This window comes from Orcinus orca, chromosome 7, assembly GCF_937001465.1.
Source record: "Orcinus orca chromosome 7, mOrcOrc1.1, whole genome shotgun sequence".
Lineage (NCBI taxonomy): Eukaryota > Metazoa > Chordata > Mammalia > Artiodactyla > Delphinidae > Orcinus > Orcinus orca.
The window spans coordinates 57615620-57635908 of record NC_064565.1 but is presented as its reverse complement, the minus strand read 5'-3'; the positions used below and the strand labels follow the sequence as shown (position 1 = coordinate 57635908).

Genomic DNA, 20289 nt, shown 5'->3' with positions numbered 1-20289 from the left:
AGATCAGCACTCCAGGGAGGAATGGTCTGGTTCTATCCGTTAGCTTCTGCTGCTTAAACCATCCCAAACATGGTGTCTTAAACAGCTCAGATTAATATTTCTTACAGACTCTGTGTGCTGTCAGGGTGGTTCTTCTGGACTGGGCTGACTCAGTCAGGCTTCTGAGTGCCCTTCTTTCTCCACATGGCCTCTTAGCAGCTGAGCTTGTTTTCTTCACATTGTGCTCTCGGAGTTCCAAGTGCAACAGAAGATTGCAAGACCCAACATGCAAGCACTTGCCAACTCTGCATGCATCACATTTTCTAATATCTTCTTTGGCCAAAGAAAGTCATACGACCAAGTCCAGATTCAGAGAAAAGAGGAACGGACCCCATCTTTTGATGAGAGGATCCCATAAGTGTTTCTCCTTTACTCTCTCACATGGCTATCACATGGCACTGACACCTGATGGCTGTCCTACAGTTCAATTTATCCTGACACTATTTACCTGGAGATAGCGTTGGGTCCTCCCACAGGTTAAGGGCTCAGTCCTACAAGACTGCCCCTCCCCCAACCCTCCACACCAAAGCAAGTCCAGGTCATCACCTGTGCTTCTGACCAACAAGCTGTAGACCCAAGGTTCCCATGACCTCATCCTCAGCTTTGATTAATATGCTAGAGCGGCTCACAGAACTCAGAGGAACATGTACTTACTAGATTACCAGTTTATTACAAAAGGATACAACTCAGGAACAGCCAGATGGAAGAGATGCATAGAGTGTGGTATGTGGGAAGGGCTTGGAGTTTTCATACCCTCCCCAAGAATGCCACTCCCCTCAAATCTCCACGTGCTCACCAGCCCAGAAGCTCTCTGCATCCTGTCTTTTGGGTTTTTATGGAGACTCCATCACGTAGACCTGACTAATTAAATCATTGACCATTGTCGATTGAACTCAATCTCCAGCCTCTCCCCTCCCCTGAGGTTGGGGAAGGGACTGAAGTTCCACCCCTCTAATCGCATGGTTGGCTCTCCAGGCAACCAGGCCCCATCCTTAGGTTATCTAGAGTTTTTACCAAAGTCACTTCATTAACAAAAGACACCTCGGTCCTCTCAAAACTTGGGAAATTCCAAGGGTTTAGGAGTCTGTGCCAGGAACTGACAAAAGACCAATATAGTTTTCTTATCATAAGTCACAATATCGCAGAGGAATAAAAAAATCGTATTGCAAAAGGGTGTGTACAGAGTAATAGGACAAATTAAGCATTTTCACAATCTACCATACTGGTTAATGCTGAGAAAATCTGAAGTGCTTGAATAAGATGGTTCCTAGAACTACCTTATTTGAGCTCTACTTCTTGTAAAGAAGGCACATGTCTAGCTGACTCTTCCTAGGTAGAGACAGCAAAGACTAGTCAGGGGAATTTTGTTCTTTTGTTTATAGCTGGAGTCTGCTCTTCTAATAAGTTTAGCTTTGAGTCCAGTTTCTCACATTTCCAGACACCTAAGTGTGTCAAGGTAGCAAGGGACTGGGTGCACATGCATATGGGTGTGGCGTGATGGGGCAGGGAACCTTGAAAAATGCGGGGGAGACGGTCTGAGAAAGCCTTGGAGGGCATTAGGAAAATCAGCCCTGAAAGAAATCTCTTCTCCAGCCATGAGTTCTGTCTGCTCGCCCTCTATCTTCTTCTAGAAATATAGAAGAAATTTTTTTCTCCTGCCCCACTATGCCCACCTCAACCAGGAAAGTCTCCTTTCTAAATTTTTGCATATGTAGAGCTACTAACCCCAAATCAGAAATCACAAACTCTTGACTTGTTTAGTTTATGTAAGACTTATGTAAGAATTATTTGCCAACGTGTAAAAATTGGGACACTGCAGAAAGCTCCCAATTTCTGGCTTCTCTTTAAAAAATGAAAGATGACCTTCCATCATTTCCTATTTTATTCCAGGTGCTTGTCATAGCTTTAAGTTTTGGACTGGGCTCCTAGAGATGTCTGGCTTTGCCAGTCTGGCCTAAAACAATTTCTGCTTATGAACTGAGCAGTAAAACACACAGAGACACCCCACACCACCCCACCCACACTGAGGCAGGCCCCATGGTGCATTGCAGTGCAGGTGGACAACTTCGGGGGGCGCCCCTCGCAGCATGGTCTATAGAGCAAAAGGGCTATCTCTTATCACGTTTATCATTCATTTATTTATTCACTTATTTGCTCGTTAATTATGCACACATTGAGGCTGGGACAAGTAGAAGGATACAGGCAATTGCATCATGTTGTCTGAAGCATGAATTACATGCTTGCTTGGTACAGAATTGGTGCTTATATCGCCAATAATTGTCTTTTACACATTAATCATAGATTCATAGAATGTTAACATTGTAAAAATGCAACCCAATCCAGTGATCTTTCAACCTCCCTCTTTTTTTTTTTTTTTTCCTAAGAAGTCTTTTTTCCTTAAACAAATTTTTTTTAAAATGCTGTTGTAGTTGAAGCAGGGTTTGGAGATCTGAGCCCCCTTTGTTCAATCCTCCCCTCACCCTTTCTTCTAGAACACAATTTGAAAAAGGCTAATCTCTCCAATCTCCCATTCCCAGACAAGTCTAAAGAGACCTGCTCAAGGCTGCTCGGTCCTTTCCAGGGCTAGACCCCCAAACTCCTGCCTCTTAGGCCGTGACACCAACCACACCGCGCCCTTTCTACCTGGGTGTCTGTCCAACTACAGGGTGATCTCTTCAGTTGTACTGAGTGCGACAGCTCTTGGGAGAGCCTTCTCTTATACCCCAAGTTATGCCAAAGCTAAAATCTCAGCCGCACGCTTTTTCCAACTGCTGGACCGACAACCCACAATCAAGGTGTATAGTAGTGCGGGTGAAAGATGGGTAAGTATAGAGGGGTAAGAGGGTAGTGGGGGAGGCTTGTGCTTCTGTGTGTGTGCAGAGCAGCCATTGGGGCTGGTTATTCAAGACCACTGATCTTCTAAATTCTGAAGTGTGTGGGTGAACTCATATGCCCTCGGAATGGACAGACAGTAGATTTACAAACGTAAAGGAATGAAGTACCTTAGCATTAAAAGTTCTTCATAAAGCTGGAACTTGAATAAGGCAATGATATCCAGTGAATACTTGTTTTATAGTACACAGGTACTATAAAACACAGTTCCGGAATGAATGAAGCTACGTGTCTTTTGAGACCTACCCAACCACCAGGATTTCTACTGATATCCTGGTACGGAATGTAGAAAAACCAGTTTCTCCTGTCCGATAATACTGATTTAATTCATGTTTATCTGTGTTCCACATGAGTTCATGTGGACTCCCAGAAAATTATTTTGATCTCAATGAAATATCACTTTTTCTAATTGATAGTCCCTACAGGTGTTTTTTAATCTTCCCTGCCTAATTTTTAATATCCCAGTATGTGCAAGAGAGCCAAAAACCCCTAAACCCCAGTAAAGTCAACTAAATTCAGAAATCTTTTAAAATTGGTCAAATGCCCTATTTCTCCTTCAGCTCAATAAAAGGTAAGTCTCTGTGTGGTTTATTAAATGTCTATCCATTTCTAGAGTTTACACGTCAGAGAGTACAACTCAAGGTATTTCACCTTTGCAATTCAGGGCTCAAGTAACTTTCTGTGTAAGTCATTTCAAGTGTAATGCTATTATTTTAAATCTCTGGGGGAACAGAGCTGTAGGAATTTGCACAGTTACTGGCTTCTGTGATGTAATCATATCCTCTATTTTCTTCCATGCAGAATGTCAAAGAATGGGTGACAAGGAAATCCCCTTAGGTTAGAATGGGAATAAGAGATCAAATATCTTTAAATTCAATGCTCAAGCCTCCTTTTATTCTACATCTGCTGGAATAGGGACTAGAATGCCATTTCATTAAGTTGCTGTCTTTGTACTTTGCACTTCAGCAGCTTGGTGTTGAAGGTATCTTAAGCAAGGATTTAAAACTCAGGCTTATGTGCATTTTCAATAGTCTAGATTCTAGTAGAGCATATATAATTCTAATCTTCCCGTCCACAGGACAACTTCCAGGGGCAGATTGACTTTGTTGACTGTAAATTTACGTATCCTTCCCGACCTGATATACAAGTTCTGAATGGTCTCTCAGTGTCTGTTGGTCCAGGGCAAACCCTGGCATTTGTTGGAAGCAGTGGATGTGGTAAAAGCACCAGTATTCAGCTGTTGGAACGTTTCTATGATCCTGACCAAGGGAAGGTGGTAAGCAATGCAAAATTCTCAATGCATTTGAGAATTTGGCTTTCTGCAGAGTATCTCCAACCCCTAAAAGTCATCTTCAAGGTTGTGTCTTGCCAGACTCATTCCAAAGCGCTTGCCTTGGACAGTATTTTCCAGTTCCAGTCATTTGCTGGTTGACCTGATTCTACCTCACAATTTCTAACATTATAGTCTTCCCAGTTCCAGATGGTCTGCTGCCCAGTTAGGCAAAGAAAACTGCAAAGCTGGAGATGAGTGTACTTAACAGAAGCATTCACTTACCTGTAAATGGGGCAGAAAGTGCAGACTAATCAGGAAACTAATGACTGGGAATGGAAAAAGTGGGGGTGATAAGAAACACAATGATAAATGAGTAAGAAAGGGAATTTAGTATGAAAAATCCGAGACAATCCTGGTTCAAGAAGCTAAAGTCTAAATAATATAAGGACCTCACATTGGTAGTCATATTCCATAAATCTTTGGTTAGGATGTTTGAAAAATTGGTGGTTTGCTTTGTTGCTTATTTTCCACAGAATTTCTTCCTCTTTTCTCTTCTTTTCTTTTTCCTTTCTATTTTTTCCAAATAATATATGCAAAGGAGCACAAAGTAAAATAAGAAAGATTTGTTAAAAAAACCAAAACAAAACCAACCCCTTATTCCACCCTTTCCACCCCCCATTCTCCATTTTCCTGCTCAAAGGCAACTATCTTTAACCACTTTATGTTTTTAGATCTCCCAATGATTACCTCAGAGTCCCTAAATAATATGCTTATGCTGCTGTTTCACGATTTAACGAATTTAGACCCTCTGTTGATTTATTCTCAAGAGATGGAAATTTAGCTTACCCTCACTTCTCCCCCTCCCTTTACCCACCTCCTCCCAATATGGTTACATTACTTTTAAAAGTTCTTTTATTTGTAAATTTAATCAATACAATTCTGTTTCTTTTCGATCACCTATAGATAACATCTCTTGAATTCTCATTTTCTAAGATGAGAATATTAGCAATTCTACCTCTATTTTCACCTCTTCCTCCTTCTTTTTACCTCTCAAGTCCTAATAACTATACTTTTATATTATCTTTTTTTTCTTTAATTGGAGTATAATTGCTTTACAATGTTGTGTTAGTTTCTGCTGTACAATGAAGTGAATCAGCTGTATGTATACATATATTCCCTCCCTCTCAGACCTCCCTCCCTCCCCCTCCCCCACCCCAACCCCCCATCTGGGTCGTCACAGAGCACCAAGCTGAGCTCCCTGTGCTATACAGCAGGTTCCCACTAGCTATCCCTTTTACACATGGTAGTGTATTTATGTCAAACCTAATCTCCCAATTTGTCCCACCCTCCCCTTCCCCCACTGTGTCCACATGTGTCTGTTCTCTACATCTATGTCTCTATTCCTGCCCTACAAATAGGTTAACTATTTTTCTAGATTCTACGTATATGCGTTGATATACGACATTTGTTTCTCTCTTTCTGCCTTACTTTACTCTGTATGACAGACTCTAGGTCCATCCACATCTCTACAAATGACCCAGTTTCATTCCTTCTTATGGCTGAGTAATATTCCATTGTCTGTATGTACCACATTTAAAATATATATATAAAATGCTTACCTTTTGTTTATAACATTTATTATCTTTCACGCTTTTACTCTAGGTTGATTCTAAAAGTTGAAAATCTATTAACAACTTTTATTATGGCTAAGTAAATATTGTTCATCTCATAGTTAAGTAGTGAGGTACATTAGCATTACATTTTTCTTTCTTGATTGTTTTTCTGAAAGACTTTCTTTTTTCTTGCATTCTCTGCCTTTATAAAATCTTTAGTTTCTTCCAATGTCTCTCTCCTGATACCTATTCAGAGGAACCTGCTTCTTTCCCTTATTTCTGCCACTGCCTGGACTAATTACATCCTACACCTGCTGAACAACTGTCAGCCTATGAGTTTCCTGCAGTATCTTTTGCAGTAGATCCATTATTTCCTAGTTCCCGTATCTTCCTCTTTCTTCGGTTTTCTGTCTCATTTTGTTGGAGTGCACCTGCAAGTAGTTTTCTAAGAAATGATGCAGAGGTGTGGGTCTGATTGATTATTTAATCCTTCTTTTTTGAAAAAGGACTTTCTGATATCCCTGAATAGTATAATCTTCATTGCAATGAGGATAGATAACATGATGAGAAATGCTGAAAGAAACTTGAAAGAGGCAACTAAAGTTTCCCTTGCATAAAGCAAAACAAGAAAGCAAGCAAACAGATAGTGGTAAAATCCAGGAAGTTATGAAAATAAGGAGTAAGAGTTGATTATCTGTAGTTTATAATCACTTTTATTAATTTTAGGTAAAGAGATTTTAATTTCTTTGAAAGTATTTGGTGATTGATGAATCTAGAAAGTACGTTGCACTGGGAGTCTGATCTCTACAAAGGAGAGGATCTAGTTTCCCCAAATGTCTGATCTTTCATGTCTATCACCCAGGTAGACTGTGAACTACATGACATGCAGGGACCTGAATCCTTCATGTTTGACTTCTTCAACATTAACATGTATATTAAGTATATTTCTCTGAATGTACTCAGTGAATGTTCTGGTCACAGGTAGAAAGCAATGCCCATGAAGAAATCAGTACGATTCCTTGCATTTCATAGACACAATATATTTTGTTACATCATCGTAAAATGTTTCTACAAACATTTTTCAGTAGGAAAAATACCACCGTTAATGCAATTTTTAAAAATCCTCTTTGCTTTTAAGGAAACTAACAAACGCAAACATTCAACGTTTTCAACATTTAATTGGGTACCTGTGATGTGCCCAGCACTGCATTAGGCCCTGTGAGAAATTCTAAGGAGCATGAAGCATGTCTTATGTCTTCTAGGAGCTTACAATACTAGCATATAGACAACAATTAGCAAACAGCTCCAGTATTTAATTGTTAAATTGTGCTTTGCAGTCTATAAGTACTATGGAAAACGCATAGAGGAAGATGAGCGAGGGCTAATTGTTGAAGAATGCCTTATATTTTTTCTAGTAGTGTTTGTTTTTTACACTGTGAAAAAATTATCTAAAACATCATATATTTACACCATTTAATATAATCTTTTTCTGAAATCATGGGGCCAAATACTTTACAGTATTATAGTATGTGAGACATACTGTACCTTTACTATTCTAAGCCTTTTAAGTGAAAGAGCTCAAATGGTAGACATATGAGTTCCTGTAATTAACTGCCTAGATAGATCATGAGTTCCTAAAAAACAGAGATTTTTTTCTTTCTTTCTTTATTATTGTTTTAACATTTTTATTGGAGTATAATTGCTTTACAATGGTGTGTTAGTTTCTGCTTCATAACAAAGTCAATCAGCTATATGTATACATATATCCCCATATCTCCTCCCTCTTGCGTCTCCCTCCCACCCTCCCTATCCCACCCCTCTAGGTGGTCACAAAGCACCGAGCTGATCTCCCTGTGCTATGTGGCTGCTTCCCACTAGCTATCTATTTCACATTTCGTAGTGTATATAAGTTCATGCCACTCTCTCACTTCATCCCAGCTTACCCTTCCCACTCCCCGTGTCCTCAAGTCCATTCTCTACATCTGCGTCTTTATTCCTGTCCTGCCCCTAGGTTCTTCAGAACCACTTTTTTTTTTTTTTTTTAGATTCCATATATATGTGTTAGCATACGGTATTAGTTTTTCTCTTTCTGACTTACTTCACTCTGTATGACAGACTCTAGGTCCATCCACCTCACTACAAATTATTTTTTCTTTATATAGCATACAAAAGACTGTCTAGCATGGTGCCTTTGTGGCAGGTAATTCAATATATGTTTGTTGGTTGACTACGTGAATAAATGTACTCCTTTCTTACTGGGGTCTGTTATCTCAATTTTTCAGAGGTTAGTATCAGTGAAATCAAGGAAACAGGTTTGATTCTTACATTGTCCAACAGCTTTACATAGGAAACCCCATTTCATAACCCATGGAGTCTCAAAATTGAGCAATTTTGTGTACTTGGAGAGGATGTGCTGCACCAAAGGACAAGGGGAAGTTGTTTTTTTTTTTTAACTAGATACTGTCTGGAGTGCCTTTCCTGTTTGTATAATACTACCCGTAGAACTAGAATTTGGGAAACAAACAACCATGTCTGATCACAACTTTGACACCACTTCTGGCAGACACCACCTCCAGAGGTCAAAGGCAACATAACTTATTTCCAAGAATCCTTAGATTGTTGTCTGTTAAGCAAAGCAAATATCTTGCATAACAATAACTCTAGGATACAAACTTTCCTCACTGCTGGAATTCTAAAACTCAGTGCCCTGGTTGTCACCTCTGTTTGGCAGATGATAGATGGGCATGACAGCAAAAATGTAAACGTCCAGTTTCTCCGCTCGAAGATTGGAATCGTTTCCCAGGAACCAGTGTTGTTTGCCTGTAGCATAGTGGACAATATCAAGTATGGAGACAACACCAAAGAAATCCCCACGGAAAAAGTCATAGAAGCCGCAAAGCAGGCTCAGCTGCATGACTTTGTCATGTCCCTTCCAGAGGTGGGTAGCAAGTCAGAGTCATTCCCTATGGCAGACAGGGAGGAAGAGAGGTAGAATGACTAAAAAGTATTATGACTGTGGCTCACGGAGAAGGTCAAAGGCAACACAACTTATTTCCCAGTGCCCTGAGATCGTCTCAGTCTTTTACGCAAAATGAATGTCCTTCATCAACATAATCTTTAGTTTTGGAAAGTAGTATGTTATCCAACGCAAAGGATGCTCTATTACTTGTTGTAAGTGAAGCAGTACCACATTGAGCATCAGCTTAGCATAACGGAAAAACATCCTGAGATTTGGAACAGACATTGATTTGAATCCAAGCTTGGCCACTTTCTAGTGTAAAGTTACTTCTGTAACAATTACTTTTCTGAGACTCAGTCGTCTACAAAATGCAAAAAATAACAGAATGAGAGAGCACACATAATAGCCTCAGAAAGAAAGCTGCTGCTGTTACTATTATCATCATGATCATTTCATTACTTGGCAGCAACTCCTGTGCGTGGTGGGTAAGTTGCATCTGCCTTGGAGTTCCTCACTTTCCCAGAGCCAAGTTTGAATGTAGTGTGATATTGACTCTGCTTTTTTCCATCCACCAAGGGTCTTTCTTGGTGGTTGATCACTAAGAAAATTAAGCCATGGAAACTGAAAAATAGTAATCGGGAGAAAATGATTTCTGTAAACATTAAATGATAAGCTGGCTAGAATAGTTAGTACAGTACCTGATGCATAGTAAATACTCTGTGAATGTAACTGTTTTTTACGTAGGTGTCAGGTAGGGATTTTCCTTCATAATTTCATCTAAAACAACAAATATGTTAACTAGTTATGAAGCTCACAGAAATTTAAATAATTTGTTCACGATCACAGAGCTGGTATGCAGCAAGAGTGAAGATTGAAAGTTAGGCTTGTGTTCCAGAATGAGGCTACCTCAACAAGGGAATGGACCAGGAGATCTCTTGAAGGCCCTTATATGCCTAGGATCATTCTGTCTTGGAAAGATCTTCCAGACAGGAGTTGGGAAATCAGGGAATCTTAAATCAGGGAGGATCTCATACGCAAGGAGAAAGAGATCAAAAATACAAACCTAAAAGAAATGCAGAGAAAGGGATACAAAGTCCCCGTGTTTCCCAACATGAAAGGTCATAAAACGCCATATTTTTTTAATATGCCTAAATGGATTTGACATCCTTTATACAAATTATTCCCAATTTCAAAAAAAACAAATTGTTTAAATCCTCAGAGGGGTCATTGATGTGGGCTCCCTATAGCACAGGAACAATGGCTATTTCTGGTTCTCAAACTTACCATATTTTTTCCAGAAATATGAAACTAATGTTGGGTCCCAGGGGTCTCAACTCTCTCGAGGGGAGAAACAACGCATTGCTATTGCTCGGGCCATCATACGAGATCCTAAAATCTTGCTACTAGATGAAGCTACTTCTGCCTTGGACACAGAAAGTGAAAAGGTAGGTACTGACTTTCTAAAGTCTTAGATCATTATAAATGAGTTTTTTGCTGTAATATTTGTCCTTATAAAATGGCAGTATTGTTAATTTTCTGATTCATTAATAGTAGAAATTGCCACTCCTTTGTAGCGCCCAAAGACAATAGTCTAGAGAAAGTGATTTAAAATAGGATTGCTTCAAATAAAAAAATTTTTTTCACTTTAAAATAAGAATTGTTTTTAAGATTGTTTAGGCTAGGTGACACTTTTTTCATGGGCAAATAATGAGCTTTCTTAAATAAAATAAAATAATCCAGGCCATCTGATAGGTATTTCATATTTGATAGTTCTAAAGTTCCATGGCAGAGCAGGTGGGAAGCATACAACACAAAGTTAGAGGCGGTATCTGATGTGCAGTTTGCATGAAAGGAAATGTAATTGGGCGAAACACAATTATGAAATTTACCATTTAGAATTAACTCCTTAAAAGTCAGGATTCTGTTTTGGAGAGAGCTAAAATGTCCTCAATGAGGAACAGTATCAGGAGTGACCTTTTTTTTTTTTTTTCCTGCGGTACATGGGCCTCTCACTGCTGTGGCCTCTCCCGTTGCGGAGCACAGGCTCCGGACGCGCAGGCTCAGCGGCCATGGCTCACGGGCCCAGCCGCTCCGCGGCATGTGGGATCTTCCCGGACCAGGGCACAAACCCGTGTTCCCTGCATCGGCAGGCGGACTCTCAACCACTGCGCCACCAGGGAAGCCCAGGAGTGACCATTTAACTGTTACCTTACATTGTTTCCTTGGTTTCATTTTAGCAAACTAGACCCTCAAGTATTGTAAAATTACTTTGTGATCTTGTAGTTTGGTTCATTCTGGCTTCACTGAAATTTTTCAGCTTGTAGACTGCAATTTAAGTCACTGATGCATTGCATTCAGCAAATATTTATTTAATCCTCTCTCTCCTGTCAAACCTTTGGGTTTAACCCCTGAATATAGAGATGTTAATCAGGTGGTATGAAACAGAACTCTCGTGATGGTGGGCCAGGGAACAAGTATGCGTCTTTGCATCAACTTTCCATCTTCCCTTTGCAGACGGTGCAGGTCGCCTTGGACAAAGCCAGAGAAGGTCGGACCTGCATTGTCATTGCCCATCGTTTGTCCACCATCCGGAACTCGGATATCATTGCTGTCATGTCACAGGGGATAGTAATTGAAAAGGGGACCCATGAAGAACTGATGGCCCAGAAAGGAGCCTACTACAAACTAGTCACCACAGGAGCCCCCATCAGTTGACCTGACTTGAGAACTTCATGCACAGTTGGTGGACCAATTACAGAAGTGCTGTGGGGTTTTTTGTTTGTTTTTCTTTAAGCAGAAATAGTGATATTTTACTTTTACAGACGTGGTCATACATTGGCATCCGAGCTAATTTCTAATGACTTTCAATAGTAATTTAGTTTTAAGTGTCTGTATATAGAAAATGAAAGAAACTAGGGTCAGTGGCAGTGAGAATCCAGTGTCAAGCAGCTGCTCAGCCATCACCCAGTGCTTTCTCCATGCAGGAGCCAGTCCCAGTTACTACGTGGGTATTAGCAAGACTTGGAGGAAGTCAGACTTTGAATTTCTCAGGGACAGAGAACCATCCTTTGCTTTTTTGAACCCTCAGTGTACACAAAGCCTGGTCGAGAATAGGCGCTCGACAAATGTTTACTGAGCTGGGCCAAGATCATATGGAGAAGAACAGAAGGACTGAAGACTGTATTTTTTGACTGAAGTTTTCTTGCATGTGAAAGCAGATTCTTTTATGTCTAAGGATGAAGATGGGGAAAGGAGGACTTTGATACTCTGGATGCCGTCAGGCTGAAAGGGGCAGAAAAAGGCAAGTATTAGCAGGAGCTTACCAGTCAGGGATGTTGATTTATAGATTCAAGGTGTAGTATGTGGGTGGTGAAGTCCCCATTTACTGGACTAGATTCTGCCGGTGTCCCTGGAGCAGGGGGCTCTATCCCAAGCCTTGTCCCCCTCCACATTGGTTGCTGTCCTTTGTTTCTTCAAATCCCAGCCTGAAATGAAAATAGTGAATTTTACCTTGTATAAGTGTTTTCTTCCTATGGCCAACAAGTGAAATTCTGCCTACAAATTAAGCCTGAGCTATTGTATATTGAGGTATATTATTTGTTTCTGGTCCAGTGTTTCCTGGTAAATAACCACACAGGTGGTTTAACAGGTTAACTAGTTAGGTCAGGAGCATTGATGGTTGCAAAGTCAGGGAGGGAGAGGGTGGAGGACAGCATTCTAGTTAAGTTATGACAAATGGCAGTGTCAAGTAAGTTGCAGAATAAAAATGCCATGAGAAGGAATTAAGCTTTGCAGTAAGCATGTGCTCATCTTGTAATATTGAAGAAAGAAGACCAAAATCTGTTTAAGTTTGCATTTCAAAGAGGAGGAACATAAGCTCTGTGCTGGGAGGCTGCCAGTTTCCTGGAATAGAATGTATGGGGTGAGAAAAATGGATGATTAAGAGTTATTTTTTAGGGGTTTCCCTGGTGGCGCAGTGGTTAAGAATCTGCCTGCCAATGCAGGGGACACGGGTTCAAGCCCTGGTCCGGGAAGATCCCACATGCCACGGAGCAGCTAAGCCCATGAGCCACAACTATTCAGCCTGTGCTCTAGAGCCCACGAGCCACAACTACTGAGCCCATGTGCCACAACTACTAAAGCCTACATGTGCCACAACTACTGAAGCCCGCGCACTGCAACAAAGAGTGGCCCCCGCTCGCTGCAACTAGAGAAAGCCCACAGCCAGAAACGAAGACCCAACGCAGTCAAAAATAAATAAATTAAATAAATAAAAATTTTAAAGAAAGAGTTATTTTTTAAATAAGGTCCTTGGAAGTTATTGATGAGAGGGAAAATGTTGACTGGAGAAGGCTTGAAATGATTTGGGAAAAACATTGAATTACAACTTCAAAAATATAGAAATGAAGTTGCAAGTTTATTTTGCAACACCAGGAGTTCCAATGTCTTCATTTTTGTTCCGTATCCTGTATCACTCACAAAGATTTGGTTTCTACAGTTTTATATTGTTTCTCAGGTGATGGAGGGACTTGCCTAATCTGTTGTGTCTGACACTTATCTTGTCTTTCTGTAATTTCTAATGCTTTCAGGATGGGTTCTGCTGTGATCAAACTCTCCCTGTTACCCCAGTTAATAAAAGTTTACAGAAGAAAAAAATAGAAGGATTGGAAGATGAAGTTGGGGAAATTTCCCTGAAGGTAGGACAGAAAGAGATGAAGAGTTAGAAAATAAAATTTAGAGGAACAATTCAGGAGATGCAATAATTAGCTAACAGCAGTTCCAGAAAGACAGTGTAGAGAAAACTGAGGGGAAAAATGATTAAATAGTCCAAGAAAATGTCCTATAATTGAAGGATGTGAATTTCCAACTTTAAAGAGTTCACCAAGTGTCAAATAAAATAAATAAACAAAGATTCTACCTGGGCACACTATTATGCAATTTTGGAAAACTGGGGGAAAGGAGAAGATACTAAAATTTTCTAAGAGACATATAATAAAGAAACATAATGACATAGGATCTCTTGACAATGACACTAAAAGTCAGAAGACATAAAGATTTGCCTTCAGAATTCTGAGGGAAAAATTATCTCCATCCTGGAATTGTATACCTAGCAAACTATTCTCAAGAATGAGAGAGGCCTAAAGAAATTCTGTCATGTAAGTGTCTCAAAACTGCATGAAAGCAGATACCCATAAACCAGAAATGCTACTGTTTGAGAAAAAAATAGAAGAGTTGGCCTCCAGATCCTTTTGTATAGAAACACCTTTTCATACAGTTACTCTAAGTCTATTCTACATGTGCTGTTAGGAAATTGTTTCAATAAAAAGACTTTGAATTTAGTAGTGCAGTCATGCATGCAATTTTTTGGCAATCATACACTCACTTAAAAAGGTAGATCCTTTAATTTTTTGATGCTATGTCCTGAAAGAGGAAAATACATAGGATCATAATTAGGTATAGTTTGCCACATATTTATTCATGAATTAAATGTAAGTTTCCTATCCTAAGATAATATCAGAATATTCTATTCATGTTGTTTTAGGATCCTGCCTCATGTTTCCAACTAAGAGTTGGATCTATTAATATCTCTTATGCATGCAGAATCTCTCTGCAGTCAGAGCACATAAGGATATTAGTGCAGATAAAAAATTGCAAATCTGGTTGCTGTTTCCAAACACATTTTGAGATGAATTTACATATGCGTGTGTGCCATTATAAAATAAGCATTATGTCCATTTGTGTTTGCTGAAAATTTCCAGATCAAGTGAATAATCTCACCTGCCTATAAGAGACGTCAGGTGAAATTAACTTAAACGAAATTTGAAACACAATTCCAATTTCTTTCACACTGTATTCAATTAAATGTCAAATTAATTTAAATGGATAGACTGTAAATAAAGCAATGCACATGATTATCATCTCATTAGCACTGGCCAGCATTATAATGTGCTCATTAGTGAGTTGTATGGTATCCTAAGGCTCATAATGAGTAACCAGGGTACGCGTGATTGGCATGTAGCTGTCTGGATGCAACTACTCAACCCAATAAATCAGTCCTAAGACAAACTGTGCAGTAGAAAAAGGAAGAAGAATATATAGCCAGTCAGTGAGTTGGCAGTTCCTTCCTTCCTGTAATTCAGGTACAGCTCCTACTCTCAGATACAAAGAGATAGATGTGAGAAGAACAGAATAGCTGGAGATAGAAAGGGAGCTGTTCACTGAAGGTGACCCAGAGCTAGTGTCTACAGTTAAGAATGACTACAGAAAAGAAAGAAAATTGTGCTATCTTACTGGTTGAGAGTATATATTCCTGGTATATCAAGTATGGAATCAAAGTAAGAGCCGAGCAATGTTTTCATAAGATACCTTAGAGGGCTTTCCTGGTGGCACAGTGGTTGAGAGTCCGCCTGCCGATGCAGGGAACATGGGTTCGTGCCCGGGTCCGGGAGGATCCCACATGCCGCGGAGCGGCTAGGCCCGTGAGCCATGGCCGCTGAGCCTGCGTGTTTGGAGCCTGTGCTCCGCAAAGGGAGAGGCCACAATGGTGAGAGGCCCGCGTACTGCAAAAAACAAAAACAAACAAAAAAAAACCTTAGAGTTTGAAAATTCAATTAATCAGTTAAATATACCCCATAGTAACATTCACAAACCATTTCATAATTTAGAAAGCATCTTGCCTTCATAATTTTTGTGTGTTATTGTGAAACCATTTAGTAGGTTGCAGAGGAGGAAGGCAGCTGTAAGTTGCATTCATTGTTATATACGTAAGAAGTTGTAGGTTGACACCCAATCCTACACCCCTTCCCTTGCTTACCCCTTGAGATAGAGGGGCCTCTGTCTCAGAGGTTGGAAAGTAAAATATTTACCTTCCCAGACTCCTTTGCAGCTAGGGTAAGCCATGTGACTGTTCTGGTCAATGAAATATTGACACAAGTCTCTATGGAGGCTTTCCCTTCTGGAACAAAGCCTGGGTTAAGAAAGCCCATTTGCATTCCCCTCTCTTCTTTCCTGGATGCACGGCAGCTATGCTGTGGCCATTTGGATAGAAGCCACACACTATGGATGGCAGAGCAGGAAGAGAGACAGAGCCTGATTCCTGGACATCCTTAGGCAGCTGTTGCAGCCTGGACTGCCCACCTCCAGCCAACCTGTTACACAAGAGAAAAACACCTCTCACTTGTATAAGCTACTGAAGTAGTTTGTCATCGTTGTAGTTTTTGTTGTTGATTATGGATTAACACACTCGGTAGATGCACTTAGATTTTTATTAATAAAAAATGTTGAAACATAAGTATAAAGACAATAGAGCAATGTTGAAGTATTGATGTGTGCACAAATGACCTCAAAGTATGACTTTTATATCCAGAAGTATTCCAAAAACATTGAGTGAAAGAAGAAATTACTCAGTCTTTTTGCAAAAGTCACTGCTATGAGAAGGAGATGTCGCTGGATGGATGTCCTTTGCAGCTCATTCTAGTGGTTTTTCAGGAACATACCATATACCCTGCTTTATTACACTTTAAGTGAATGAGGCCTTTACTTAGAAACTTAGTGTTTTGTGATTATGCTTTCTCATCCTCTCCCATTATAAAATTGGTCTCAGACTGGGAACGATCTGGATTCCATTGGCAAGATATAGCCAGAGTCGAAAAGCAAGTGATTCAAGAAGAGGATGAATTTGAAAGGGGGGCAGGCAGGGGTTTAGAAGAGATGGGGAATAATGTTACCAGCTAATTTGTAGCTGGAGACAGTGTCAATCCAAACCTTCCAAGCCCACAAGCCAGAGATATCCCTGCAGTCTACCCAGAGCCTGGAGCCCGTGGGGATCTACCCCAGGGAAAGGCCTATATTGAACCTTATCCTTGATTCTCTAGCACCTAAACGCATTTAATAAGTGTTTGTCAGGTGAGTGGACAGAGGGGGTTAGAGAGAAAAAAGAGCAAAGACCGAAGGGGCCCTATTTGAGTCTGAGAAGATTTTAGAAGCTACGTGGAACTGAATCTCTAATTTACTTTAGCACGGTCATCCTCAAAAACCTTGGCATCATAAAATTTGGTGTTAGAATTTTTGTTGTATTCAAGAAGTACATTTCAACAGCCATATAGAATTAAAAAATAAATATTATCTTTATTTCTTTGAGAGATCCACAATTAGTCCACAACAAACTTACTAAAATGCTATTTCAAAGTTCTAGCACTTTCCTCACATAGCAAGTTGGTTAAACCCTTCCTCCCACAGAGTGAATTTTCTTGTTTCCCTTCTCACTCAGCCTGTTACTGTACATATACCATTAGTATCTCTTCCAGCAAGAAGAATTTCTTCTTTACGATGTTAAGGAAGGGGAAATGAAGCTGGTGATTTAGTTACAGGATTTCTTTTGTTAAGATACTCGAGCAGGAAGTCTGTGAATACTTTCATATGAATAATTTTGCCCTCTAAGATCAGTTACATTATTTCACGTCTCCATGCATCTCCTTTCATAGCGATACAATTCAGATACTAATAGGAATAGGGTGTTTTAAAGACTTAAATGTATTACATAAGTCTAAAATTGTTTATTAAAGTAGCAAGTTACAAAATGGAGTACACTTTAGAATTTACAGCCTTGTTCATTTGCATGTAAGTAAAATTTAATGTACTCTAGCTCTTCTTCCAGTTTTATTGAATGAAATCCTCAGAGTTGCAGAATGTCAGAGCTGGAAGGAACCTTTCATTCTAAGCCCATTTTAAGCCCCTCATCTTAGAAACTGGTCAACTGAATCCACTAACATTAAATGGACTCCCAGTATCCCAGTGGTTAGACGCAGAGACAGGTTAGAACCCAGTCTAAGGACTCCATCCCGGGTGCTTGCTGCCAAACTCCAAGAAGTCTTTTGTACATCTATCTGTCTGTGAATTCTCTAGCACCTGCCCCCTTGAGTTCTGACACCTTTCGGGATCCATATAGGGATGTGCGGTACCATCTCTTGATTGGCCAGCATGAGCAGGGCACCGATACTCCAACGCTAAAAGGATAAGATGCACACAAAAATCTCACAAACTCGGACAGGAACGTTGACTTCCCCCTTGTTAAGTCAATGCAATCTTCAAATAGAAAGGCAGCAGGGCCTCTACAATTTCTTTCACTCAAAAAAATTATAAAAAGGCGGAGTTTGGAATGATTCTGTAGAAAAAGAGATCTCGAGGATCAGATGCTTTCAATGAAGAATTACTGAGTTTGAGGGCAAGGGTGGCATCTAAGAAAGGCAGTGATGGGTGAACTCAATGCCCACCTTTAGAAAACCCCTTCCATTAATGGCAGTGCGTGTGAGCAGGGATGACAGTCTGGCCAGTACTGTTCCCAAGACTGAATTCAAGAAGAAGTCAAGTCTTTGAACAGAAGTTGGGGCGTGATTGGCCCAACTGATATGGAAGGCAGCGGGGAGCTAGAGGAGAAGGAAGCTCTTCATCTTAATCAGCTCTGGGTTACTTTCCCAGGCACATATGTGGACTGCACCTCCTGTGGAGTGCCCAGATTGTCCCAGGGCAGTGGTTTCTGCTCTCGCTTGGGCCAGCACTGGAAATGGGCCAAGGTGGGTGAGAGCGATCGCTCCTGTTGGCAGCCCCCGGTCTGTGCCACAAATCCCGCTCGGCAGGACCACAGGTGCCACTCTTCTCATTACCTTCCCTGGGTCCCAGCAGCTTCTTCAGGACATAGTGTATTGAGGGGAAGATATCACAGTTTTTGAGCAGAAGATAGATTCAGAAATCACCTGGCATAATGTTCGAAGAAAAGATTCTAAGAAATTAAAAACCAAATAATTAGTCAGCTTTGTGTTAACCTTTATAACCCCAACCTTTGAATTTCTTCCCTCCTTGAGTGCAATCACATCTGTGCTACCAAAAGAAACGAGATGCGATTTCTTCCAAGTCATTACTGTGATCTCCATCAAAGAACAGCAAAGACAGTAATTAGTACTCCACACCAAATCAGCCTCACATTTGACATAAATTGCATTTGTCCTCTGCAGAGCTAAAAGGAAGCGTTTCTAATTCTTAGAATTTTCTTATGAGTTGCTGTCATTTGGCAGAAGTTGCTGGAGTGTTGCTTCTTACAGACCTTTCTTGTTGTTAACTGTTTTTTTTGTTGTTGTTGTTTGTTTTTTTTTAAGAAAAACAAAATGAAGACTTCAAAAAATAAACAAGTAGCACTACTTTACCTTCAGTGTGGAATCACCATCAGAAAGCCTTAAAGGTAAGGGGAAGGAAAAATTAGGAACACCACCTTAGTTTCTTGGCAGCGTTGAGGTCCATTCTTCCAGAAAGCTGTTTGCAATTTCCAGAGAGGCTAGGACAGTCAGTCAACAAGGGCCAAATCCTCAGGTGCAACTAGATACCAGCGATCCTTTTTGAATACATTTTGAATATCTTCAGAAGTACTGATATCCAGCATATGGGTATGAGAGACCCAGACAAGCAGGAAAACTTGGTCAGAAACTCATCCAGCCATGTGAATATTGGATAAAGCTCCACTCAGTTTTGGCACCCTTCAAGGGTTTCTGGGGCACAGTGCAGGGAGGGGGAACTCAGACTCCCTGATTTGAGGTGACAGAGCTAAGAGTCCTGGGACACCAAAGCAGTTAGAGCTCACAGGACAGAGTAAGACAAGAGAGTTGCACAGAGAGAGACTCCCAGATCTGCAGAGGATTTCTCTCGAAAATGTAGCAGAGTTTACTATTAACTTTTTATGGTCACTTTAATCCTTCGAGCCCCAGAAATGTTTCGTGTCAGTTACCACACATGTTAAAATTTCTTTTAAAATGTGTGAAGATCACAATGGGAATTACTTCTCACCATGCATGTTTTGAACCTGTTGACAGTAACTATTATTTTTTTCATCTGGAAAGTAACATCCATGGGCTAATCAAAAGATCTCCTGGTTGGAATAAACATACCTTGTCCATGTTCCTCCAACAAACCACTGACACCTCAGTTTCTCCATATAGAATAAAGCAGTTAATATCGATTCATGCTGTCTCACAGGAATGTGGTACAGGTGACAACATAAAAAAATTTTTTTTTTTAGGGAAAGCACTTTGGGACTTGATCTGTGTTATCCGATTCAGTAGCCACAGACACATATGACTATTTAACTTTAAATTAATTAAAAGTAAATAAAATTTTTAAATGCAATTCCTCAGTTGTGTTAGCTGTGTTTCAAGAGTTTAATAGCTGTGGCTACCACACAGATACAGAACATTTCCATCATTGCAGAAAGTTCAATTGACGTGCTGGAATATACAGTCTTCATATCCTTAAGAAATGACTCACATTTTAAATACCAAGTCTTTTGACTTTCTCTTATACCAAGTTTTTTTTGTATGTATATGTACCAGTTTGATCTTGAATTTATTTACAGGGTGTGAATAAATATAAAGCATTTAGAGATATAACTTTGAGTTTAAAGGGCACCTTATAGTAATTTTTTAAATCACCCTTCTGTTGTACTGAAATAGGCATAGAGAAGGCATCAA

The 20289-nt window shown here is 40.1% G+C and overlaps 1 protein-coding gene across 3 annotated transcripts in view; it reads left to right on the top strand.

Moving 5' to 3' along the window:
* Window positions 1–14128, top strand: part of ABCB11 (ATP binding cassette subfamily B member 11) — a 95594-nt gene extending 81466 nt beyond the window's left edge. Inside the window, exons 19-23 of one of the 3 annotated variants that reach the window (XM_033423510.2) lie at window positions 2705–2861; window positions 4010–4207; window positions 8549–8755; window positions 10075–10221; window positions 11291–14128. In XM_033423510.2, the coding sequence (XP_033279401.1) occupies window positions 2705–2861; window positions 4010–4207; window positions 8549–8755; window positions 10075–10221; window positions 11291–11491 (910 nt within the window). In that variant the 3' untranslated portion in view covers window positions 11492–14128. The remainder of the gene's footprint in view (window positions 1–2704; window positions 2862–4009; window positions 4208–8548; window positions 8756–10074; window positions 10222–11290) is intronic. The other 2 variants (XM_033423508.2, XM_004267269.4) reach the window with 2 other exon arrangements.
* The last annotated feature ends 6161 nt before the right edge of the window (window positions 14129–20289 follow it).